The 26,660-nt window shown below is 39.4% G+C and overlaps 1 protein-coding gene across 2 annotated transcripts; it reads right to left on the reverse strand.

Moving 5' to 3' along the window:
* Positions 1–223: 223 nt before the first annotated feature.
* Positions 224–25,964, reverse strand: MMAA (metabolism of cobalamin associated A). Of its 2 annotated transcripts, none has more exons than XM_019420646.2 (7): positions 25,581–25,964; positions 10,690–11,193; positions 8,277–8,399; positions 5,086–5,256; positions 2,596–2,681; positions 1,625–1,774; positions 224–589 (listed from the first exon to the last, which is right to left on the reverse strand). In XM_019420646.2, the coding sequence occupies exons 2-7, from the start codon at positions 11,132–11,134 to the stop codon at positions 299–301; spliced, it is 1,266 nt and encodes a 421-aa protein (XP_019276191.1). In that variant the 5' UTR covers positions 11,135–11,193; positions 25,581–25,964; the 3' UTR covers positions 224–298. The 2 variants fall into 2 exon arrangements, with proteins under 2 accessions (XP_019276191.1, XP_053757192.1); XM_053901217.1 differs by lacking the exon at positions 25,581–25,964 and adding an exon at positions 21,353–21,671.
* Positions 25,965–26,660: the final 696 nt, after the last annotated feature.

The raw sequence follows: 26,660 nt of genomic DNA on the forward strand, positions 1-26,660 counted from the left end.
TTCTCCTCAGCTTTCTCTGCTTATGACTGATGAGAAGAAACTATCCTACCAGCTGCCATGGCAGCGTACGAGAATAGAAAGAAATGGAAATCAGTAACATACAACAGGTACCTTACAAATACTGCCGACTGCCTGACCTTTGCCAGCCATATCTAACATTCTTTGACTTTTCAAGCATAGTTCACAAATGGGGCCAAGGGCACCACAAAAGAATTGCTGAAAATACAGGCATATAAGTGACCTTTAATATTAAAATGCTTTATGAAATGTCATATAAAATCATTATATAGGATATATTTCACAAGTCTCTGCTTTTAAAAGTTTTCAACAACACATCTGCGGCTAGTCCTGGGGACAGGGCTCCACTGAGAACCTTTTTTTCCAGAAGAGGAATCTGCTCCCGGACTGCGGGATGGGTCCTGAAATGGTCTAACACACTTTCCTGAATGAGATTCCACATCCAAACTTTCTGCTGCTTCTGTCGTTTGGCAGTCAGCTCCCCACTGGCGAGCATGAGGTCCTGGAATTCTTTCATTTTATCCCACATTTCAGTGATCCCCTCTCCACTTCTGGCAGAAATACGAATTACCTATTAAAAAGGGAAGAACCCAAAACCGTTTTACTTAAAATGATAGAAAACATTTTCACGGGGAGCCTGGTTTCCTGCCAATTAAGTCTTAAAGTGTATGAAAATAGGCAAGTGAAACGGAGACATTTTATCACTGTGTTGAAGTGAATATACTGAGAAACAGACTGAGGTCACTTACTAGGATTACTAAACACATGCAGAAGCAAGACACTGATTCAAGGTCAAAATCTTTAGCCCAGGGTCTATTCTGGTCAATTGTTAGGATTGCTCAGATGGTCTTCAGGGGCAACACAGACAAAATGAGAGAGGGTCACGAGGATGAGAAGGGCAGGGCTGGGTGGGTTTCCCTGAGGCCTGAGTGCTAGACCATGAAACTCAGTTGAGAAAATAGCCCCATAACCTCCCTTTGTCAGAGTTCCCTGATTCAGCAGGTGCCAAGAGCTGAGCATCCAGCACCTGCATGTACAATGCAGACAACGTGACCAGGGAGACCGGGAGCTGATGGGAAGACAGGTTGTGGCTGTTCTCACTGTAGTGACTGTAGCTTATTCTTTAATAACATAGTGTCCTCCTGCAGATAAAGCTGCCCACATCAATATTACCGTACCATTTATTACAGAATTTGTCTTTTTTTTTCCTTATTGAAAATAGCACCCAACAAGCATAATGGGAAGGGAAGCTATCACATCAAAAGCCTCTTCTCTCCTACTCAAACTCTAATAAAGATAATCAAATCACTAATTGCTCCATAATCTTAAGAATGGTTCCTTTCAGAATGGATTTGCTATCACTTCCAAATGGCTCAAGTCAAGCATTAAGCAATCTAATCTATCCCCTCACATCTAGTTTTTGACATCTAGTGGTTGAAGGATTAGATTTAAAATCATGACTACACACTCTGGCTTTGTCATAATTTTAAAATTGTAATCTCACATACAAGCAAAGATTGATTATCTGTCTAGCTGGGGACTTGAATCCTCTCTTCTAATGTGCACGATCCACTCGGTGAAAATGCAGAAAGGAAGGCAAGCTAACCTTTGGTCTCCAGACCTCTGAACGCCTGTGGAGTAATTTCAGTGCGCTCACGTACTCTGCTTGCATCCTTCGAGCTGGCACGATCAAGTCTCCATCAGATTTAGTTACAGCTACCAGATCTGCCATCTCAATGATGCCTCTTTTGATACCCTAAAGTGAAAAAGACAGTGATGTATCAGAAATACTTCATTTGATTATAGCCAAAAATGGGACAACAGTCAGTTGAGAGTCACGCACTTTATGAACTAACTTTTCCTCTACATCTTCCTAAACCCTGGGTTCCAGGAATTACAATCACTCAACAGAAATTACTCAGAAGCACCAGCTGTTGGGATTACAGAAGTCATCTACAATGTCTCTTCCAAGTGTAGAGACTAACATGCTAAGATACATTCACGATTAGAGTAAATATGTCATTAAGACACAACATGAATGAGTGGCAGGAGACAATTCACACTGACTCATGATGGGTTCCCTTTCTCATGAGCTAACACTGCAGGATGCAAAATCATCCGTCATTAAGTGCTTAAAAAGAGAAGACACCTATCGCTAACATCTGCATTTCCATAAACAAAGTCTTTGAAGTTTTCCTTAATGTTTGTAATTTTTTCTCCAATTTACATTTGAAGAAAAATAACCTGATAGCAAACAGTGCCTCAGTCTCTGTACGACAAACACCCACACAACAGTAGTCTCTTTTGGCTAGAGCTGTCCACGTATTCCATTCACTCCCGTGTTGCGGGTGGAAAAATCTAAGTTGTATGGTTAGCTCGAGGTCATAAACTCTATTACTATAAGTTGAGAAAAAACATAGAGAATCTGTCTTTGACTCAGGTACTGTAGCCAATATGAATGCTGTTTCTTTCCCTACATTAACAGCAACTTAATTTACAGAAACACAACACCGGAAATTTGTACTTTCAGAGATGTATACTTTGTGTTTAGGGAGAAAAAAAAGTCAATATAATTACCTGCAATTCATCTCCTCCCGCTGGTGGCAGTAGTAAAACAAACATGTCAACCATATCAGCAACAGCAAACTCCGACTGACCCACACCTGCAATTGTAAATCACAACTATACGCTAAAATATTCATAGTAATTTGCTTTCTCAACTACCTTGACCACCATTCCCGTTCCACTTCATTCACTTGTACCCACGATCACACACTCAGCCTGATCCCACTTTAAACACCCCACCTCTCGAGAATTTATTAAATGCACTGCTTTCCTATGAGCAAACTGTGACCTTCCCAGCTCTCCCCTTCGCTTATTCCCATTAGCCTTAGTCTTGGCTGAATGGAGAACATCGAGATGTCCATTCTCTCCTCCCCCCTTGCAACTCTTTCCTGGCTTCCCTCTCAGCGGTAAGCAGCTTGAGCAATGTGGCTCTAACCCTAGATCATGCCTGTCAAGATGTTCAGCTTTCTTGCCTTCTCAACTTCCTGTGAGCCCCACAAACCCCCACCCATGGATCAGTCCAACCACCCGTGTTCTCTCCTCCGTAAGCGTGCCGGAGAAATGGCTCGAGAACAGGCACCACAGCAGGATCATGGTGTCTAACATCTGCTACCTCCTCCTCACTGCCTGGTAAAAGCAATGCCCCCAAACGCCCTCAGTCAGCTGCCTTCCCATTTCTCACAGTGGCTATTACAGTTACTGTGCCATAATCTCCCCGCATGATGATGACCATGACTCCTACGTGGCAGTGAAATAAAGGCAAGAACCCCCTCGGCTTTTCCCTCTCCACCCTCTGCAGATCAGCGGGCCCGAACACCAGCTCTGCTCACTGCCTCCTCTCCAGTCGCAGTATAAGAAGTACTGGCTGAAGGTTACCCTCTCTTTCCTTCCCACTTCCTCTGTGCCCTTGCCCTTGCTTTATCTTTAACTTCCTTAGTCTACAGGCTCTTGTCCCCCAACACCTGACAGGAATTGTGCTCATGTCTTTGTCATCTGAAAGCCAAACAAACAGGAAAAAAATAAGACAAAAACTCACAACCTACTCCAATTATCACCATATTTCTCATTTCTCTTTATACCTAAGTGTCTAGAAAAAAAAATCAACATGTGCTCACTGGTCTTCACTTCATTACTTCACATTAATTTCAATCCACTTAAATCTGACTTCCACATCACCTGCTCCACTGAAACTCCTCTCGAAATTCTGTCCACTGGGGTGGCAGAGACTTCTGGTTGTCCATTCCATATTTATTCTCCCCTATTTCCTTATCCCAATGTTGTCAGAAGCATCGATGTACCAGGCGAAAGCCCACAGTCACCTGAACCCATTTCAGCTAGAGATGATTAATTAGTGAAAGCCAAAGTCACTAGATGGGGCTTTCAGGAAAGTTCTTGAAAGGGAGCTGACCCAGCTAGGAGGGGCCCACCCCTTCCCCTCACCTTCCCTCCCCCTACCTAGAAGGTGGATGTGACAGTTCAAGCTTCATCAGCTGTCTTTTAACCATGAGCAACCCTGAGGATGGGAACTAAGTGCTAAGAATGGAGAGCAGAGACAGAAACCCGGGACACCAAGGCCACTGTACAATGACCAGGCCTGCTTGGGACTGCCTGCCTCCAGGTTTCTTCTGTTCACAAAAAATAAACCACTCTCTGTTTGAGTCACATTTCGAGTCTCTGGGACAAGCAGTCAAATGCAACTTCCAGGTCATGCACTTGGTTCTTATGGTCCTCTACCTTGATTCTCCTACTACTGCATGGGCAACTCTTCCCCCATCCACCCTTAAATGGTGGAGCTTCTAGTCTCCAGCCCCATCTCTCTTCATGCCCAGCCTCCACACTCTATGTGCTAAATCTCCTGAGCAAACTGCAGTTCTCTAAATGGGCCATGTCCTCTTATTCTCTTTATTTCATTTTATTTAACTCCAATTCCTCCTTCAGCATGGAGTTTAACTGTCACCTCCTCCTGGAAGTCTTCCATGATCCCTCAAACCCAAGTCAGACTGTGTCACAAACATTTATCACTCAGTAATAGTGGATTGTCTCTCCAGAGGAAGGCGAATTTCTTGGGGTTTCCATTTCAGTATTTTTCAGTGGGTATAACTATGTGCTAGGGATATAAAGATGAAGTAAAACATGGCCCTGTATTAAAAAGGTACCCAGCTACATGAATTTTCTGAGCGAATATTGAAGACATGTGAAATGTGCTTTAAACAAAATAGGTGTTATGTTAAAATATCGTTTCCAATGCTTACAGTTCTCGTCTGGTACTTACAACATACCACCCCTGTGTAACAGTTCTCCAGACACATGGCTTTTCTTTAAAGGTAAGGATGATAGCCCATATTCTCATATCTCCTATAGAATCCAAGATACAGTACCTCGTATTTAATGACACCTTTAGTAAATATATGCTCAATGAACAAAATGGTATTAGCTGTCACTCATCTTTATATAGCATTTGTTATAGTACTTCATTGTTATGAAACAGAAAATCATACTCACCTACGGTTTCAATAAGAATGATGTCATATCCCCCTCCTTCGCACAACAGAATGGCTTCATTTGTGGTCCTTGTCACACCTCCTAAAGTCCCTCTAGTAGGAGATGGCCTGATGTATGCATTCATATCTCTTGATAACTCAGTCATTCGGGTTTTATCACCTAAGAGTGATCCTAAAACACACATTTACATTTTATAATCATGGAACACCTATAGGGGCCAATTATCAATCAGCCAATTCCCAGGGGAAGTGCCTTATGACATTTCTCCCAAGATCTCAAAATCATTTCATATAATTGAGCTTTAGCGCCACACAGCGTGTATGATGTCAAATTAACACCTCAAGCCCCTCAAAATTTATAACGGCTTTCCATTGGCTAGAGGTTCAAATCTAGATTCTTCAGTCTAACACTAAAGGCCCTCACAATGCAGCCCTACCTTACCTGTCCAATTTCAGCTTCCACTGCCCCCAAATCAATCTTCCAATTCCAGCCAAGACAGCTTCTTTACTGTCCTTTTAACATTGTTGTCTTTATGGTTTGCAACTGGAGATGATTATGACCCCAGAGGAAATCTGGCAATGTCTGAAGATATTTTTACTTGTCACAACGGGGGGCAGGACGCTACCGGCATCTGGTGGGTAGAGGCCAAGGATACTGCTAAGCATCGTTCAGTGTCCCACACCAAGACTGTCATTAGTGCCAGTGCTTTAGTATAAGTTCCTTGCCCATGGAACCACGTCTTACATTTTCTGTAATGACTGCCGGTTCCCAGTAGGCAATTAATTTAATACCTATGGTACAGAATGAATGATGTTCCAAGGTTTACTACAGTATTTTGGTAAACGTCACTACTTGCGAATTCTAAAAGACTAAAATAAAAGCCTTGGAACTGTTGAAATTCCCTTTAACTTTTACTTTCCTCTAGCCATATAACAACATTGGAGGTGTAGTGCTGTTCTAACCCTAATTTCAATTTTCACTCTGCCTAAGAGCTAACTTCTCCACATAAAGTTGATGCTAAACATTGAGAAGTTCCTTAAAGATATGATCTCTCCACTCATGACTCCAGTTTAGAGTTCCCATAGGTTCTAATTCTCGAGCACATGCCTACCATGCATCTCAACTACCTTATTTACTTTTTTCTAAAAATATTTAGCTGTTTTTCTAAAACTTTTTCCTAAAATAATTTTCTACATGAAATCATCTCTGGATAAGTCAACAATCTGCCAAAGCTATACTTTAAATTATTATCCTATAGATCTTAACACACTGAACTAAACATTATGAAATTACTCTCCCATATAATTGTCTTAGCCAGTGAGTCCAAAACTGTCACTTGCAGACCCTAAGGGAAATCTCAAAGCTACTGCTGGAATCTGTGAATCCAAAACACAACAAGGTTGACTACAGGCCAAAAAAGGAATGCTTCTCAACCTTAGCATCATGCTACTTTCAAATGCACAGTCCTATAGCAATATTAAAGTAGAAATGTAAACTTATAGTGTCCTGTTTATCCCCATGTATTTTTTTCTTTCAAAGTCTATATATGTATTTTTTTTTTCTTACCTGAGAAAGGGACGTTCATTTTTAGTTTAAGAATTAAGAACCACATAGCTATGCAACTTTAATCAGACTATCTTGTCACCATACCTGATATCACTATCTCAAGCTATGGTTTTGTTTTGCTACTGCAAGTATTCTAGAATACTACAAAGGAAAAGAGAAAAAAAGATCTCTCACCTATATGAAAATGAGAGCCACCATAAAAAAAATTATTTGTTCTGGGGCACTTGGGTGACTCAGTCGGTTAAGTGCTGACTTTGGCTCAGGTTCTGATCTCGCAGTTCTTGAGTTCAAGCCCCACATCAGGCTCACCGCTGTCAGCACAGAGCCTGCTTTGGATCCTCTGTCCCCCCTCTCTGCCCCTGCCCTGCTTGAGCTCCCGCTCTCAAAAATAAATAAACACTAAAGAAAAAAAATTCTTTGTTCAAATACTTACCTTTACCAAAGTTCTTAGACTGAAAATAAGGTAATATACTGATATGGATTTAATCTTGAACGTTGTAAATACAATTTTATTTTATGGTTAACATTTTTATTTTAGTCAATCAAAAACCGTGCATACTCTCAGCTAAAATTCTCAATGGGTGGTGACAGGAATTGTCGTCCACCTTTCTGACCTAAAGCCCCTAAAATATGATAATATCATCTCTATTTTTTAGCATTAAACCCACTGTATGCAAACCAAACATTTCCACAAAGTGCCCTGTATTCCCTCCCCCCGCCACAACACACATTACATTGTAATGGCTTGTGTGTATATGTCTGTTTCCCTAGTAAGATACGGAGGTCCGTAGGCCAGGGGACTGTGTCTCATTCACGATTACACAACGTGGTACCTTCCTTGTACAATGCCTGGCCTATAGCAGACATTCAAACACCTGTGAAATGAATAACTGCAATGTGAGAAGCCTAAATCTTAAAGAGGGATAAGGGAAGAAAAACCTTCCTATTTATATAGCATGCTTTATGTTTTCCTTAAATGATCCTTTGGGGAAACTAAGTTTATTCATCGTATCTCTGATGAGCTATGAGTAAACTCGGATGACTGTGTGACCCTGAATCAGTAATTGCTGAGCACTGTACGTGACATACCATGCTAAGTGCTGTAGGGACAACAGTGGTATATTACATGGACCCCCTAAGAGCTTTCCGTTGAACCGAACATGTAATATTAACGGGTGACAAATTGTAAAGAGCAATAAGATTTTCTTTTAAGCTTAAGAGATGTTACAACAATATAAGAAAAAAGGCAATGAACAGACGGACCCATTTTCTGAACTGCATAGGGGCTGATGCTGCCAGGAGGAAACAACAGGAGGGAAGTGGGGGCCTAGCCTCAGGTGTGATAGAGGGCTCAAATTTGCTTTTGATGATCTTCAACTTCTGGCACCTGTTTTCCTAGTTCTCTAAGTAGCCAGGCTACTCCTGGACTACCCACAAGCCAAGGAGCCTAATACCCCAAACTACCTCCCTCAATCTCCACCTTGCCCCTAGGACTCCCTTCTTTCAGTGAGACCAAACTCCGCTAGAGGTTAGAAGTCACCTGACTGTGCAAATTCCCACTAAATTATAACAGAGAGCCCGACGAGCCCCTGCTTTGCAGTTTAAAAAGAATCAGCAATACTCACCACCACTGGTACAAGAAGAAGGGTCCACAGCTAGCACGGATAATTTGTGCCCTCTCTCAGTAAGCATTTTTCCAAAATATTCTATGAAGGTTGATTTTCCAGCACCAGGGGGCCCAGACAATCCTACAGTAGAGAGAATCCTTCTAATTTAAGAAATGAAATCAGCCCTATGATAAGTTCTATTCAAATAGATTACCTTCTATTTCTCCTAATTTATTAAAACTCCTATTAATGTATTTCACATTTCCTAAATGAAACAAAACACTATTTATCTAGTTCCTGAGTAATATAGAGGAAGAAAACAATCCTGAGCTCCGTATGTTCACCAAATTCACTTTATAAGATTATAAAATAGGATATGCCTTTTTACCGTAACGCAGATCTTTCTGGACAGACTTTATTGCCTCTGTCGTTAATGTGCTACATTCCCTCAACATCTGCCCACCTCTCATCATGACCAGTCATTATTCCACCTACCCCGGGGCTGTACTTCTATGTTCCCAGTGGAAAAACAACTCACTACTCTAGAAATTCCCAGTGACTGAGAAAATAATTTTCTATTTATGAAGGATAATTTGTTTCATCCCACCCATAACTCAAAATATATCCTATCAACTGGATCCAGGAAAAATTAATTTGTCTGAAGAGAGGCAGAAAACTCCCCTGCTTGGAGAGTTCACAGAGCATGCAGATAAGACCACACAGTCTGCAGCCAGGTGGCCAGTTCCAGTTCTAGCTCCACCTCTTCTGAGCTGTGTAATCTTGGTGAAGTTACTTAACCATTCTGTGCCTTTTTCCTCTGCAATAAAATGCATATGATAGCACCTATCTCTTCAGGTTGTTGTCAAGAATTAGATGTTAATGTTTGCAATGTTTTGAACAGCATATGGCATAAAGGAAGAGATATATGTGTTATGCTCACAAAGTATATAAAACTTAAGCATTTAATTGTAATTATATTCAAAAGTATGTGTACGTCATATGGTATGCTTGGCTCCTTACTGAAGTTTTCAGGGCAGGTCTCTGTCTTAAACATCGGTACGGGTGTTTTGTTACTGTTACTGTTACTGTTATTTGTATTTATTATGTTACTGTTTTTATGATGTTACTGTTACTCGTATTTGTAACTGAATCTGTTACTCGTATTTATCTGTTACTCGTATTTATGATGGTAATAAAATAACTACCACAGAGACACAGGTTTATCTGGCCTCATAAGACCAAGATAAAAGAACCAGAATAGCAATGAAAATTTATGAGTTACTAGTTATGTGTGAGTTGCTGGTTAACTCTAGATATTTCTGGGACCTTCTCTCTTCAAATATCTTTAGGTGTATCAAGTAAACACTTTGTTATAGCTGGAATTTCTCTTTCGGAGTCTGCTATTTTGTCTGCAATACGTAAAGATTATTAACACCCAACGTAGTACTGTCAAAATGAGGGTTCCTTCAGTGATGGCAGAATAGGATGTGTGAACAACGCAGACCAATACAAATATTGGTTGGTGAACTCTTTTTGAAATTATCTTTAAAATTCATACCGTTACCATAAAAATTAGGAGGCTTTAATCCCATATCATCAATAAACTGAGATGTAAGTCTAACGCAATGCTAGTCAACTTTTAAGTGTATTTTAAGTGTATTTATTCAATTTCTGCACTTTGTTCACCATTTCTAGTTCTTTTTGGTAGGAAAGTTGGTTGGAATCACCTATTTTGCCATCATGAAAAGCTCTCACTCCACCCAAACACATCTACGTTGTTTTATAATGCGCAATTAAAAAATATATATAACAAGCTTATTTACAACTATGGAATCTAGTCAACTGTTCAAGAAATCGAGTGAACATCTAATAGTTTAGATAGCAAATGAATACGGTCCCTCCTTTAAAATACATTTTGGCATTGAGTTGGCTGTGCTTAGAGCCAAGCAACTGCCAGAAACTTTAACAAAAAGTACCTGAAAGAGGTTTGTCCATAGAAACTAATGAAACACCCGAGAAGTAGAATTTTGAAATGTGATAAGAATAATTACAGTTGATAGAAACACAAAACCAAGTCATTTACTTTAGACTATCAAGCAGAAGGACTACCAAGAGAGAGGAGTAAACCTGTAAAAGTTCCTCATATGCATATTCTATCCTGGGAGCCACAGCATGATTCTTGCCAAAATAGAAATCTTATATTATTCTCTTAAAATACAGAGCCTTGGTTCAAATGACCATGACAGTTTTCCACCCCCCAACATAATAAGACTAATATTTGCAAAGAAAAGGCATTTAAAATCCAGCCCAAAATTCTGAAAAGGAAAAAAGAATTCCCATTAGATTGAAAACTATTTAGACCTATTTCAAAACAGACAAAATGTAGAAAAATATTTACTAAACAGACATAAAGGGGAAAAAAAAGACTGACCCACTCGAAATGCTAGTGGTTTTCCTTTATTTATTTGTTCTTGTTCTTTGTGGTAGACTAATACTTTCTGAAGAAGCACCTGGGCTAACTCTTTTTTCCTCTTGTGGGTTGATTCTATAAGAGTTATGGCCTCTGCTAAGCAGGCCCTGTGCCCTTGGATTAAACCGGTATAAAGTTTATCCACAAATCTTTGTTCTTTATCAGAAAGTTCTTCCGTGTGTTCCTTTAAAGTTGTTTGTACACATAATTTTCTCTTTAAACCATTTGACAGCAGCATCCATTTTGTACAATGGAGTCCAGGAGAATTAAATGGCTGAGCACAAGGGACTCCTGATCCGCGATGACTACTTGAGTGAAAGATGAAGTGGTAACGTCGAAAAGGTGTTCTTAAAAGGCCTTTTAGGAAATGCCGGTGAGGGTGTTGTAGTAACATGGGAATATTCATTTTGTTTGTAACTGCAGAAAACACTGGATGTTTTTCGGCTCAATGTGATTTGTGATTCCCTAGAAGAAGAAAACATATTTTTGCCAGTTCAGTGTACAATTAAGATTCTGAAGTTAGTAAAACTGCAAGCTTAGTGGTTTCTCTATATTCTAAAACACACATAATCAGGCTTCTTGGCAGTACAAATAGGTGAAAGTTTCTTACCAAACACGAGAGAAGATTCCCCCCACCCTTGCCTACAGTTAACAACCAGAGTAGCCCTAAATTATGGAGTTACTGTTCTACTGTGAAATACAATGTACATTAAAATTTTCTTCGAAACAAAAAATATACAAAAAACCCTGTAGGGTAGAAATTCTATGCCATGTTTATTTTCTTCTGTTTACAGACCTTACAACTTCCTCAGATCAAATATACCCTATTTTGAAACTCATTCAAAAGGTTTTAAAAAATCCCTCTGATGCTGGCCTTTTACTCTTTCTCTACAAAAAAAAAAAAAAAAAAAAAAAAAAAAAAAAAAGTGCTTAGTAGTGAAGGCACTTGAGGCCTAAGTTTAGATAAATGTATGTATTCAATAGGCTCACCCTAGTATATATTCAAAGTATGGCCTAACATAAGCATACCATCATCACCACCACCACCGCCACCGGGGCCTTCATGTGAAATGAACTGTGAGGTTTGTATGGTAACTAGATCAGCCTATCTCAAACCATGGCCAGGGGTGCCTGGGTGGCTCAGTCGGTTGAGCATCCAACTTTGGCTCAGGTCATGATCTCATAGCTCATGAGTTCGAGCCCCGTATCGGGCTCTGTGCTGACAGCTTGGAGCCTGGAGCCTGCTTCAGATTCTGTGTCTTCCTCTCTCTGCCCCTAACCCACTCGCATTCTGTCTCTGTCTCTCTGGAAAATAAACATTTAAAAAAGAGGATTTTTTTAAAAACCATGGCCAGAACCGCCTGGCACTTACTAAAACTGCATACTCCCAGCCCCAGTGAATCAGAATCTCTGTAGAGAAATAAGCACACTGAAGTTTGAACCACTATGGAATTAGATGAGGATGCTTTAACTCAGATTTACTGATACTCTCCACTCCAAACTGTATTCGACAACGAAAGCTGACATAGTACATGGAGGGTCAAGAAAATACAGAGGTATTAGCTTTTATTATTATTTATTAAATCAACAGCATTAGCTTTTATTATTATTATACCAATTTATAAAACTTTGGTTAAGAGTTAGGTCACAGACCTAGCTTCCAGTGGCAAACTACAATTTACATACAAATGATACATATGGCCTACCAAATTCGGGTTTATGATTATTTGAAAATTTTGGTTTTCAGTTCCTCGTAGCAGAATGAAATAAATTACTTGATTGCTCCAAAGTGCCTCTCTAAATTGTATTTCAAGACCAATCAGCATGAAATCAATTTTACTAAATAACATTCTAATAGGAAAAAGAAGACATTTTAAGTATTTTTTATTGTTAGAACTGTAACTGCTCATCATTTTTTCTATTTTGGGGGAAATATGACTTCTATTTGTACAAAATTAGTCTTCTTCTAAAAGGACAGTTTATGGAAAACTGTGTAAAAAATGGTTCTAAAAAAAACAATTTAAAACATCCACTACCACCCTTCACACAAACATACAAAAAAGATATTTAAAACAAAAAAGTTCAGAGGGGGATCTATTTTGGAAGCTCACTGTAAGCACACTTCTCAACAATACCTCCACCATTACCACAGACTGGAAGCTCACAGGAAAGAAATGTATTTTTATTCGACCACTATTTTCTAAGTGTATGCTACTTTTCAGGTCCCAGGCTAGGTTTAAGAATGATAGTGATGATAATGTTATTGTTGGGTGATGACAATGACATTTTACCATGTTCCAGTCATTTTATTCTGACCTGCTGTATTCGTTTCCTAGGGCTGCTGTAACAAATAACCACAACCTGGGTGGCTTAAAACAACAGAAATGTATTCTCTGACTGTTCCAGAGGCTGGAAGTCAGAGATCAAAGTGTTAGCAGGCCTGCACTCCCTCTGAAGGCTGTAGGGGAAGACGGTTCCCTGCCCCTCCCAGTGGCCCCTGGTGTCCCTTGGCTCATGGATGCACAATTGAGGTCTCTGCCTCGGGCTTCATTTGGCCTTCTCTTCATGTCTGTCCTCGGTGTGGAGATTTGTCTCTGAATTGGGCCCACTCAGATAATCAAAGATGATCTCATCACAAGATCACTAACTTAATGTCATCTGCAAAACCCTTTTTTCCAAATAAAAGTCATATTCACAAGTTCCAGGGATTAGGACATGGATTTCTTTTTGAAGGTCACCATTCAACCCATTACACCTTCTTAGGTGGACTGTCAGTCTCATTATCTTACCCTAAATGACATAATCTCAGCACTTCAAAAGTCCACAGAATAAATAACACCATGTCCAAAAAATCAGCCCTCAACAAGTATAAAAAGATGGAGATCATACTGTGCATATTTTCAGACCACAACGCTATGAAACTCGAAATCAACCACAAGAAAAACTTTGGAAAGGTAACAAATACTTGGAGACTAAAGAACATCCTTATAAAGAATGAATGGGCCAACCAAGAAGTTAAAGAGAAAATTAAAAAGTACATGGAAGTCAATGAAAATAACACCACAACCCAAAACCTCTGGGACGCAGCAAAGGCGGTCATGAGAGGAAAGTATATAGCAATCCAGGCCTTCCTAAAGAAGGAAGAAAGGTCTCAGATACACAACCTAACCTTACACCTTAAAGAGCTGGGAAAAGAACAGCAAATAAAACCCAAAACCAGCAGAAGACAGGAAATAATAAAGATTAGAGCAGAAATCAATGCTATTGAAACCAAACCAAAATAAAACAAAAACAGTAGAACAGATAATGAAACCAGGAGCTGGTTCTTTGAAGGAATTAACAAAATTGATAAACCACTAGCCAGCTTGGTCAAAAAGAAAAAGGAGAGGACCCAAATAAATAAAATCAAGAATGAAAGAGGAGAGATCACAACCAACACAGCAGAAATAAAAAGAATAATAAGAGAATATTATGAGCAATTACATGCCAACAAAATGGGCAATCTGGAAGAAATGGACAAATTCCTAGAAACATACACGCTACCAAAACTGAAACAGGAAGAAATAGAAAATTTGAACAGACCCATAACCAGTAAGGAAATCGAATTAGTAATCAAAAATCTGCCAAAAAACAAGAATCCAGGACCAGATGGCTTTCCAGGGGAATTCTACCAAACATTTAAGGAAGAGTTAACACCTATTCTCTTGAAGCTATTCCAAAAAATAGAAATGGAAGGAAAACTTCCAAACTCTTTCTATGAAGCCAGCATTACCTTGATTCCAAAGCCAGACAAAGGATCCACTAAAAAGGAGAATTATAGACCAATTTCCCTGATGAACATGGATGCAAAAATCCTCAACAAAATATTAATTGGCCAGCCGGATCCAGCAATACATTAAAAAAAATTATTTACCACAACCAAGTGGGATTTATACCTGGGATGCAGGGCTGGTTCAATATCTGCAAAAACAATCAATGTGATTCATCATATCAATAAAAGAAAGGACAAGAACCATATGATCCTCTCAATAGATGCAGAGAAAGCATTTGACAAAATACAACATCCTTTCTTGATAAAACCCTCCAGAAAGTAGGGATAGAAGTATCATAGCTTGATATCATAAAAGCCATGTACAAAAGACCCAATACTGATATCATCCTCAATGGGGAAAAACTGAGAGCTTTCCCCCTAAGGTCAGACGCAAGACAGGCATGTCCACTCTCACCACTGTTATTCAACATAGTATTGGAAGTCTTAGCCTCAGCAATCAGACAACACAAAGAAATAAAAGGCATCCAAATCGGCCAGGAGGAGGTCAAACTTTCACTCTTCGCAGATGACATGATACTCAATATGGAAAACCCAAAAGATTCTGCCCCAAAACTGCTAGAACTGAATCATGAATTCAGCAAAACTGCAGGATATAAAATCAATGCACAAAAATTGGGTGCATTCCTATACACCAACAATGAAGCAACAGAAAGAGAAATCAAAGAATCAATCCCATTTACAATTGCACCAAAAACCATAAAATACCTAGGAATAAATCTAACCAAAGAGGTGAAAAATCTATACACTGAAAACTATAGAAAGCTTATGAAAGAAATTGAAGAAGACACAAAAAAATGGAAAAAAGATTCCATGCTCCTAGATAGGAAGAACAAATATTATGAAAATGTCGATACTACTCAAAGCAATCTACATATTCAATGCAACCCCTATCAAAATAACACCAGCATTCTTCACAGAGCTAGAACAAATAATCCTAAAATTTGTATGGAACCAGAAAAGACCCCGAATAGCCAAAGCAATCTTAAAGAAGAAAGCCAAAGCAGGAGGCCTCACAATCCTGGACTTCAAGCTGTATTACAAAGCTGTAATCATCAAGACAGTATGGTACTGGCACAAGAACAGACGCTCAGATCAATGGAACAGAATAAAGAACCCAGAAATGGACCCATAAACGTATGGCCACCTAATCTGTGACAAAGCAGGAAAGAATATTCAGTGGAATAAAGACAGTCTCTTCAGCAAGTGGTGCTGGGAACACTGGACAGCAACATGCAGAAAAATGAACCTGGACCACTTTCTTACACCATACACAAAAATAAACCCAAAATGGATGAAAGACCTCAATGTAAGACAGGAAGCCATCAAAATCCTCGAGAAGAAAGCAGGCAAAAACTTCTTTGATCTTGGTTGCAGCAACTTCTTACTCAACACATCTCCAGAGGCAAGGGAAACAAAAGCAAAAATGAACTATTGGGACCTCATCAAAATAAAAAGCTTCTGCACAGCGAAGGAAACAATCAGCAAAACTAAAAGGCAACCGACAGAATGGGAGAAGATATTTGCAAATGACATATCAGATAAAGGGTTAGTATCCAAAATCTATAAAGAACTTTTTAAACTCAACACCCAAAAACAAATAATCCAGTGAAGAAATGGGCAAAAGGCATGAATAGACATTTCTCCAAAGAAGACATCCAGATGGCCAACTGACACATGAAAAAATGCTCAACATCACTCATCATCAGGGAAATACAAATCAAAACCACAATGAGATACTACCTCACACCTGTCAGAATGGCTAACATTAACAACTCAGGCAACAACAGATTTTGGCGAGGATGCGGAGAAAGAGGATCTCTTTGCACTGCTGATGGGAATGCAAACTGGTGCAGCCACTCTGGAAAACAGTATGGAGGTTCCTCAAAAAAACTAATAATAGAACTACCCTACGACCCAGCAATTGCACTACTAGGCATTTATCCAAGGGATACAGATATGCTGTTTTGAAGGGACACATACACTCCAATGTTTATAGCAGTGCTATCAACAATAGCCAAAGTATGGAGCTCAAATGTCCATGAATGGATGAATGGATAAAGAAGTGGCATATATATATATATATATATATATATATATATATACACACACACACACACACACACACACACACACACACACACAATGGAGTATTACTCAGCAATCAAAAAGAATGAAATCTTGCCATTCGCAACTACATGGATGAAACTAGAGGGTACTTTGCTAAGTGAAATTAGAGAAAGACAAATATCATATGACTTCACTCACATGAAGACTTTAAGACAGAGGACAGATGAACGTAGGGGAAGGGAAACAAAAATAATATAAAAACAGGGAGGGGGACAAAACAGAAGAGACTCTTAAATATGGAGAACAAACAGAGGGGTTACTGGAGGGATTATGGGAGGGGGGATGGGCTAAATGGGTAAGGGGCATTAAGGAATCTACCCCTGAAATCACTGTTGCACTATAAGCTAACTAACTTAGATGTAAATTAAATAAATAAAAAATAAAAAAATAATAATAACACCATGTCAAAAAAAAAAAAAAAAAAAACCATGAAGGGCTGTGGGAACAGAGAAAATTATAGAAACTAACTTTCCTTGGGGAGTAGAAGGTTCAAGTCATGGAGGGGTCAATGTCAGGGCTAAGTCTGAAAGGATTACAAAAAAACAAAAACAAAAACAAAAACTGAAGGACGAGACAGGCTTTCCAGGCTGATGACTTAATGTACAGAGTCACAAATGGAAATTGGTCTCTTCCCTGCCATCAGAGAAGATTGAACAAGTCAGTGAGGCAGAAGCCTAGTCTATATATGGAACTAGTGTAGGAGATGAAGCTGGACCAGGATGTAAACCGAGGCTAAGGAGCTATATTTTGCCTTGTTGGCAGTGGAGACACAACAGTGATCTATACAAAGGTTAGTGACACCATCAGCTCTGGTTTTTAGGAGATAACACCGGGAATGGTGGTAAGAAGAGTAATTAGACCCTGGTAACATAAAGCCCAGTTTAGGAAACCCTAGCAAAGACCCAAAAGGGATGATGAGGACCTGGACTTAGGCAAGGCATTAAGGGAAAGACAAGTCAGATTCAAGACCTTATTGTCCACACTAGAATCCTCAAAGCTCACTACAGAGGTTGGCAAGTTGCAGTTGCTGAAAAACAAACAAACAAAAAAAGGCTGCCGATCTGAACTCATTTCATTTCCCACCTGCCTGTCACTCAAGAGCTTATAATCCATTTTCAAATACTCCATTTCACTTTATTTCCCCAGACAATTCTATGATGACATTTATTATTATTATTATTTATTCTCACTTAACAAGGGAAGGAAAACAAGAGTGAGTTAGGTAACTAAATTAGTCATAACCAATGGGCGGGCCAGGATTCAAACTCAGGTCTTTTGACTCTCTGTGGCATTTTTTCTTAATAAATTATTTTGGGATAAAGGAGAAGTCTTTTGACTAAAAGGTATTAGTAACCCTGCCCCTCCCAAAGCAAGTAAAAAGCATTTTTTTAAAAGTATGCGGTGACAGTGGCAGCATTCGGAAGAGCCAAAGCGCAGAGAAGAGGAAATGCTGACCAGGATACAGAACATTCTTACTACCAATCCTAGTCCTATCTATCCTCCCATAGGAGAGATGCTGTCTATAGAGTCTAAGAGAAAATTATAACTATTTAAAATATTCCCTTTAATTAACAAATCTTACCATGACTGATTCATTATCCAACAAAGCTATGCTCAAAAAAGAGAAAGTAATATGTTGAGAGACAGAGAAAGAAGATTATAAAGCACTCATTCAAGAAACACTTGAGCGTTTACCATGTGTCATGCAATAGTCTAGGGGATATAATGATCAAAACAGAACAAAGTTCTTGCCCTCATAAAGCTAACATCCTAGTAAAACAGATAATAGACATATAAATAAGGAGGCCAGTGTGGCTAGACATTAATAAGAGGGGAAATATAGGAGAGAAGGCCAAAGAGGGGCATACAACTATAGATAGGACTGGAGGAACTCTGAGAAGGGAAGCGATAGGACAAAGGAGAACCTGATGTGACTTCTGTTTTAAAAGGATCTGATGGGGATGCAAGAACAGAAATGGGAAGGCCAGCAAAGAGATCAATGCAATAACCAGATGAGAAATGATGAGGACAGGAACCAGGTGGGGATAGTGTTAAATCAGGATTCTGGATGAATTCTAAAGGACCTGTTAATGAATGAGATATAGGACGGGACAGAAAGATAGCAGTCAAGGATGAGGCACAGGTCTTACCCTGAGACACAGCAAATATGGAGTTGCCCTTTAATGAACTGATGAAGACTGCAGGAAGTCAGGTTTTGGGTAAGATTAGGCGTGTTTAGTTTCTGATACGTTAAGTTTAAGATGCCTACTAAATATCCAAGTGGCATCCTGGGTAGGCAGTTGTGTTAGTAGTCTCAGGAAGGAGTCAGAGCTGAAGTGTAAATTTGAGAATCATTAAGTGTTTAGGTGTGATTTAAATCCATGAGCCCAAAGGGGATTACCAAAAGTGTGACTGGAAACAAGGAGGTGTTACACCATTTTTCATAGAATTTTACATACAAACACACATACAGAGAAATACATATGTCAAAACATTAACTTCATCTATAAATGAGTGGTATTATAGTGCTTATATGTTGTTTTTTGGTTAATCATATTTTTCTGATTTTTTAAAAGAAGCATATGTTACTGTTGTAGGCAGAAGCTCCCCGCCCCCTGCAAGAGATGTCCTTGTCTTAATCCCTGGAACCTGTGAATATGTTACCTTACATGGCAAAGTGGAATTAAAGTTGCAGATGAAATTAAGGTTGCTAATCAGCTGACTTTAAGATAAAATGATTATCCTGGATAATCCAGGTGGACCCAATATAATCACCAAAGTCCTTTAAAATGAAAGAGGGAGGTGGAACAGCAAAATGATGTCACGTGAGGAGGACTCAGCCCACCCTTGCTGAACCTCTAGGATGGAACAAAGATGCCTTGATTCTAGCCCCATAAAACCTAAGTCAGACTTTTAACCTACAGGACTCTAAGATGAATAATTCGTGTTGTTTTAAGCTATGAAGTTTGTAGTTATTTGTTATAGCAGCAAAAGAAAACTAATACAGTTGCTATAGTAAAAAAAAAACAAACCGTTTTAAAGATAAAACACAGAATTTGTATACTTTTAATAAGAAATGTCTAGTAACTATTCATGATTTAATTTTTACTTTGTCTGTATCTGTAATCTGTAACTTGCTTCCTTCTGCACTGAGATTTCATAATGTGAGAATCAAACCTGATGAGTCCTTAATTTAAACAGTTACTATGACCAACAGCGTTACATTCAATGTATATTTATATGTCAATTTCTCAATTAAACATAAAATTAACATATATACTCAAAAACCTAGTAAAAAGAATTATTTATGAGGTGAAAAAAGTGATAGTCATATTTTAGCTATGCTTCTGTGCACAGGTTCTATCAGAATTCTCATATTAAGATATGAGGTTCAACATAATATTAAGATATGAAGTTCAACTCTGAAATAATGTGATATACGTGGGCTACTAACCATTTTTGAGGACGGCAGCTTTAAAAAACAAACGCAAAAATTCTATATGCTATAATAAAAATTCTGTGGAATGCTAATTAAATTAGCAGAATGCTTATCTTCCACATTTTTGCTTGACAAACTCCTACTCAGTTCAAACATACCTCTTCTAGGACACATCTTCCCCCACCTTTCCCAGGCAGTCACCTGTTCTATCTGCAAAGCTCCACAACGTTTTATTCATCTTTTCTGATTTATCTATTTACAGATCTCTCTCCACCAATTCTCATCCCTCAGCCCAGCCATGACTGTCCCAGAGAAGAGACAGTGTCTTATTCTGTTTCCTCGGAATCCAGCACAATGCCAGGCATATAGTAATCGGTTAATTTTTTTAAGGTTCCTGAGTGGACTCTCTACTTATGTTAATCTAATATACTTGAAAGGAAAGTGTGAGTACCTCCTTAACCTGTGTGATCTAAAAACATTCTACCTTCTAAGTTCCCTGTTTTGAATCAAGGCACCTTTGACATCTAACTAATCTTCCAAAACAGAAAGATAAATTTGTAAGGAATCAAAACCCAGTAACAAGAGTTTACTAGATGAAAATATGTCCACTTCTAATGATGCAAACAAACAGTATTCCCTAAATAAATGAGATGAAACTAAAAACTGTCTAATAAATAGTAATATACGTTGCTCTAACATTTAGAATAGTTATTTCTTATAATAATTTAATCAAAGTCTTTTTCAGAAAATCCAGACCAACTATCTGACAAGCTTATGGTTTACACTGCAGAGTTTATCACAATTTGGGATTATGAAGTTCTCTGTCCTTTGATGCCAATACAGATCTCAAATGGCTTTCAAGTGACAAGAATCAGGAAAAAGATGATATCCTTTTCCCCCATTCTTTTGCGAAAACCAAAGAGCTACCCAGATGTATATAATTCAAGGTTTTTACACCTTCAAATCTCTGGGGGCTGATTTTCTTGCTGCCCCCAAACCTTCTGGACCATGTGAATAGCAGAGCAGCAGCTGTTACCTTTCACTGAGCGTTTATCATGTGTGAGACATTCCTGTATACATTTCCTCAGCTAAGCCTCACAATAGCAGACAAGATTCTATTTTATAGGTGAAGCTCAGTAAAGTTACACTGATTGACTTAAGGCCTCACAACTAATGGCAGAACTTGGGAAAAACTATGGATTTGAAAAATCAGATCTATGGGGCACCTGGGTGGCTTGGTCGGTTAAGTGCCCCAATCCTGATCTTGAATCAAAGGTCATGATCTCTCGGTTCGTGGGTTGGAGACCTGTGTCAGGCTCTGCGCTGATGGTGATGGTGTGGAGCCTGCTTGGGATTCTGTTTCTCCTTCTCTCTGCCCCTCCCCTGCTTGTGCTTGCTCTCTCTCTCTCTCTCTCTCTCTCTCTCGATAAACTTAAAAAAATAAAAATAACAATAAAAAAATCCAGATCCATATGAAGACAGGTGGTGTCATGTCACATCAAGAGAACACCAAAAAACCCTTTACATTTAAATACAGAATGATTATGGCAGGCTGTTTATCTTCATTTTTTTTTTTCTTTTTGCTTAAGCCATAATGAAAAATTAGTTTACATCTTCTGTACAAACCTTACCAGTAGGAGATCCCAATAGTATACTAGGTGATAGAATAAGCCAAATTTATACAAGTTTTAAATGTTTTTCACTCCACAAATAACTCACACCTGATAACTCAGTGTATAACATACTTAAACCCATTAATTTAATGAATCAACCAGATTTTGAAGAAGTCCATAATTTCTTTTAAAGCCAGTGTAATTCAGCCTTGTCTGAACAACCCTCCACCATTATAATATGTCACCTACAGAACAGACTAAGCCTCTAGAGTAGCAAAATTATGGAGGTAGGGAAAAAGACTTCCCATCTGCACATGTAACTACGCATCTTCTCCTGCTTTCTTAAGGAAAGAAATTTTAAAACTTGGCCAATAATCAAATTAAACTGTTTCAATGAATTTTCATGATTCCTGAGAATCGTGGAGGTCTCATCCTACAATTTTAAGCTGTGTACTACCAAAATACAAGATAAATTTTGCAGCATTTACAACATTCAGTGAGATCTCTCAAAGCACTGCCATTTGTAATAAACCAGAATGTCAATTTGTTAATATACAGTGAAAAACACCAAGTGGGCAAAAATACTAAAATGAGTTGGTAAGTGAACCCCCTCTCAAGCAAAAGGTTCACATGGACAGCAACATTTTAAGAATCACATTTGTTTTCCTCCAATACTTCTTTTATATCCATTCCCTCTACACCACCCTCATTCCCACCCTTACTATAATGGCTTTCAAGCTTTGATCACGGTCCATGGGAAGAAACACACTTACATCAGGCAACAAATAGGAATATAGCTGAAACAAAAGTTTCATAAAACATTTCTTACTGCTAATTCACGCGATACACTCTAATGTTACCTTTTCTATTCTGTTTTCTTTTAATGCAGATTACAACCTACCACAGGTACAACCTTATGCCTGAAAAACGCTCATCTACTATGACCATATTACCACTTATCATCATAATATGTAAGTCTATTATACTCCTCTGTTTAAAATACTTAAAAAGTTCCCTCTGCCTTATCTGTAAAAAAAATAAATAAAAAGTTTTCCTGGGATTCAGCCATTCATTTATTCAGCAACTATTTATTGAGAACCTACTATATGCCAGGCACTGTGCTATACATTGGTATATGGGTCCAACACAGCTTCTGACACCATAAAGTTTATAATCCAGCTAAGACAGTTATTACATAAATAATAACACTCTTTATGAGTGCTCTTATCTACCTCTCCAACTTAATTCATTCCCCTCCTCCACTTTTACCACATGGCTATAACTATTCTGATCTGCATGCAGGTCCCAGAAAAACCACTCTTAAACATCTTGGCCATTGTCCATGATGTTCCTTCTGATTGGAATCCCTTCTCTCTTTTAATCATCTCACAAATTCCTCTTCAGCCTTCAAAAATCAACCCAAGTGTCTCCTCTATAAACAGTTCTCTGCCCCTTTCCATGCCCTTTCAGTTGTCACTCATATCTCTTGTCATCCTACGCAGGCTACATCCCTCAATTATAATGCTGGTCACATTGTTAAGTTGTTAGTCTTGCCTAGACTATGAGTTATCTTTGTACCCACAGCATATTTTATTGCTCACAGAATAAAAGAATGTGTACTAGAATTTTGTATGGGTCAATAACTCCATTATGCTGATTACTCAATTAATCAATGTTTGAAAACATACATTTTGCTAGATTTTACAGTAAATATATATTTATTTAAGGATTCTCTTTTTAAGGTCTTATTTCAATATATGGATGTTTTCCTTCATTAAACATTTGCTCAGCAGCAGCCAGTCTGACTTGGGATATTTGTCTTGAAATTGATCCAATGAATATTCTCAATTTCAATAACTACCCTGGCAAGAAAAAGCATACAGGATTTCCAAAATCAATACCTTAGGTCAGTGTCTGCAGCAAAGCACAGTTCATACAGGCAATGCAGTGTTACACCATGTGTTTCCATTTCTCAAGGGTAATCATTTTTGATTAGAAGATAAACTGTCAGGTGCCATTAATCTGTTTACCATCTCCCACCATCCCCCACAGAAGGTTTTACATTCTCCTTTTCAAATAATCTCAGGAAATTTTGGTAGAGCAGAATGACTTTTTAAACAAGCAACTTTTAAATAGGTCATTGTTATATAAGAGTAATACCGAACACATACGGAACTCATGCAGGAAATACTCTAAGGTTCCCTGTCCACTATACCTTTTATCACATTTCCAGTTACGACTCACATTTCCCAATTTCCACTTTTAGGTTTCAATCTGTTTGGGAAAGTCTATTTTTTAAAATTTCATCACCATTAAACGTTTTCATTCACCCCGATTGCTATCACCCAAGTTCAAATCCAAAATGGCCTTGGGGAGCCCTATGTACATCTATGTATGAGGGACCCACATGTCCTCATACATGACTATATGAGGCAACAGTCAGCTAACAGGCAAATGTTTCAAGCAGTCGCCAGTCCTTCCCATGCCAAATATAGGTTTTCTTTAGTCTTCAACTATCTCAAGATGATATTTACATTTCTTATGGTTACATAACTTTTAGCATTTGTTTTGCCTCTAACAGAACACAGCCCTAAAAATAACTGAATTGTTCCCTTTTTAAAATTCTTATTACCTTGAGCACAAAACAATATTGTTTACTAATAAAAGAATATTTGGGGGGGAGCCTGGGTGGCTCAGTTAGTTAAGCATCTGACTCTTGATTTCGGCTCAAGTCATGATCTCATGGTTCCTGAGGTCAAGCCCCAGTCAGGCTCTGCACGGACAATGAAGAGCCTGCTTGGGATTCTCTCTCTAATAAACTGAAATAAAATAAAATAAAGTAAAATAAAATAATACTTTGTGGACATTGCAGATGACCCAAAATGATTTAGTGTCTTCACAGGCCTCCAAGAAAGTTGATTTCCTACCAACTTGGAAGAGCTATAATGATCAGTTTTCCTATGTATATGTACTAGGGCACAACTCTTAAGAAAGATAATAAAAAAATTTATCATGACATTTTTGCTTAGGTGGTCTTTCATTTGCTAATAAGAAATATAAATTATTTGAATACAGTATGTCTGCTAGAAGAGACTTAGCCCATGCCTTTCCAGAGTACTTGACAAAGTCTAGGTACTCTGACTTTCAGTGTGAACCTACTTTACATCCTAGATTATATTCCATACAAGTTTTATTTTTTTTTTATTTTTTATTTTTTTTTTTTTATTTTATTTTTGGGACAGAGAGAGACAGAGCATGAACGGGGGAGGGGCAGAGAGAGAGGGAGACACAGAATCGGAAACAGGCTCCAGGCTCCGAGCCATCAGCCCAGAGCCTGACGCGGGGCTCGAACTCACGGACCGCGAGATCGTGACCTGGCTGAAGTCGGACTCTTAACCGACTGCGCCACCCAGGCGCCCCCATACAAGTTTTAATTTCACTCTTTGATTGTAGCTACACTGGACTATCGTGCCTTTTCCCTCTCCATTCTCTGGTTAACCATTCACCAAGTTTGTCATCGGCAAGGAACCAGCAACCTCACCAAAATTTCCTTACTGTGGCACAACAGTAAGCTCACAAACCTGACTAAAATGATGTAAATTTTAAAATATTGTTTTACAGCGCGACCCTTCCCTTTGAACCAAACTTGCCGACGCCTGCCTGTCAGCACATACCCCGCATTCCCAATATAGCCCAATCCAACAATATTCTCCTTTTCCCTCCCCCACCCCAAATCCTCCAGGAGGCGCCCCCGACGCTGGGGTTGGCCCCCACCGGCGGCCGGAGGCCAGAGCCCAGCTCTGGCTCCAGACGCCTCACGCAACCCCCACCCCACACTCACCCTCCCGAAGCCACGGAAGTGCGGCTCTGCCCCACCCCTTCCGCCAGGCACGGTTCGCCCCGCCCCGCGCTGGCCGCGACGCGCAGACGCAGGACCCGGTGCCGGACGCGCGGAGCCCGGAGGGCGGCCGGGGGCTGGAGGGCGGCGCGGGGCGGGTCTAGGGTCCTGGCGGACGTGGCCGCGGAATGCCGTCGTGTGCTGGGACGCGTGTGCTTTAAGGCCTGTGGGCCTGCGTCGGGGTGGGGAAGTTGGTCGGGCGCTGGGAATCTGCCGAGAAATGAAGCAGGTCCGTATTGGATCGTTCGCCTCCAAAGCTGGAGAGTAACATTCATACCCTTCCGGCCTTGGCACTTTAGTAGTCCGGGGAACGGAGCCAGGGTCCAGCCCCGGGCGCCCGCGGCGTGCAACGGCCCGCGAGCGCAGACCGCTTTTTTATCTCCCAGAAGCTTCAAATGTGGGGTACACACAAACTGGGCCTTTTAACAGACTGGTGACATCAGGAAGACTCCAAACTCCGCCAAGCAATTTCCAGCCTATTGGAATAACTGTTCAACTGAAATATAACTCAAGTGTTTAAGGCATGGAGTAGCTTTTTCTCTTAAGTTACCATTCGTATTGATTAACATTTTAATTTGTACTAAAATTAGGGACCCGCGCTCACTGCCCTCGAAGTGTCACCGACTGGGAAAGGCTCCCAGCTGAAATGGAAATGGAAATGAACGTGCTTAATATTTGCTACCTCACAGCGGGGCCGGAATGGTAACTAGTTTCTTGAAAACCTGTTGGATTCTGTAATAAGTTGTAAATCCTGAGTTTTACCTGCGTGTAGGATTTTTAGGGAAAAAAAGTCTCCCAAATGTATGCTGTAATGTAATAAAGACAGCATCAATAGGCAATAAATAGCAAGGTTCAAATTATGGCAAATAGAAATGGCCATAACGGAGGGCTATGTTATAATTAGTATCTGGAGCCTTGACCCCAGTCTCCCCATATGATAAGCATAATTGCATGCATTTGTGAGAGGTTAGGCCTTTCTCAGCTATTTGTGGGTTCATTCTTGTTGAACATAGAACAATAAAA

This window comes from Panthera pardus, unplaced genomic scaffold, assembly GCF_024362965.1.
Source record: "Panthera pardus isolate Hobbes unplaced genomic scaffold, ASM2436296v1 HiC_scaffold_13, whole genome shotgun sequence".
NCBI lineage: Eukaryota > Metazoa > Chordata > Mammalia > Carnivora > Felidae > Panthera > Panthera pardus.

Excerpts from the sequence above, each read along its gene's own strand:
- MMAA (XM_019420646.2), bottom strand. The coding sequence starts at position 11,134 with ATGAATATTCCCATGTTACTACAACACCCTCACCGGCATTTCCTAAAA. Across the intron at positions 8,400-10,689 it reads ACCACTAGCATTTCGAGTGG|GATTGTCTGGGCCCCCTGGT; the intron begins GTCAGTCTTTTT and ends TCTCTACTGTAG. Across the intron at positions 5,257-8,276 it reads TTCTTCTTGTACCAGTGGTG|GATCACTCTTAGGTGATAAA; the intron begins GTGAGTATTGCT and ends TGTGTGTTTTAG.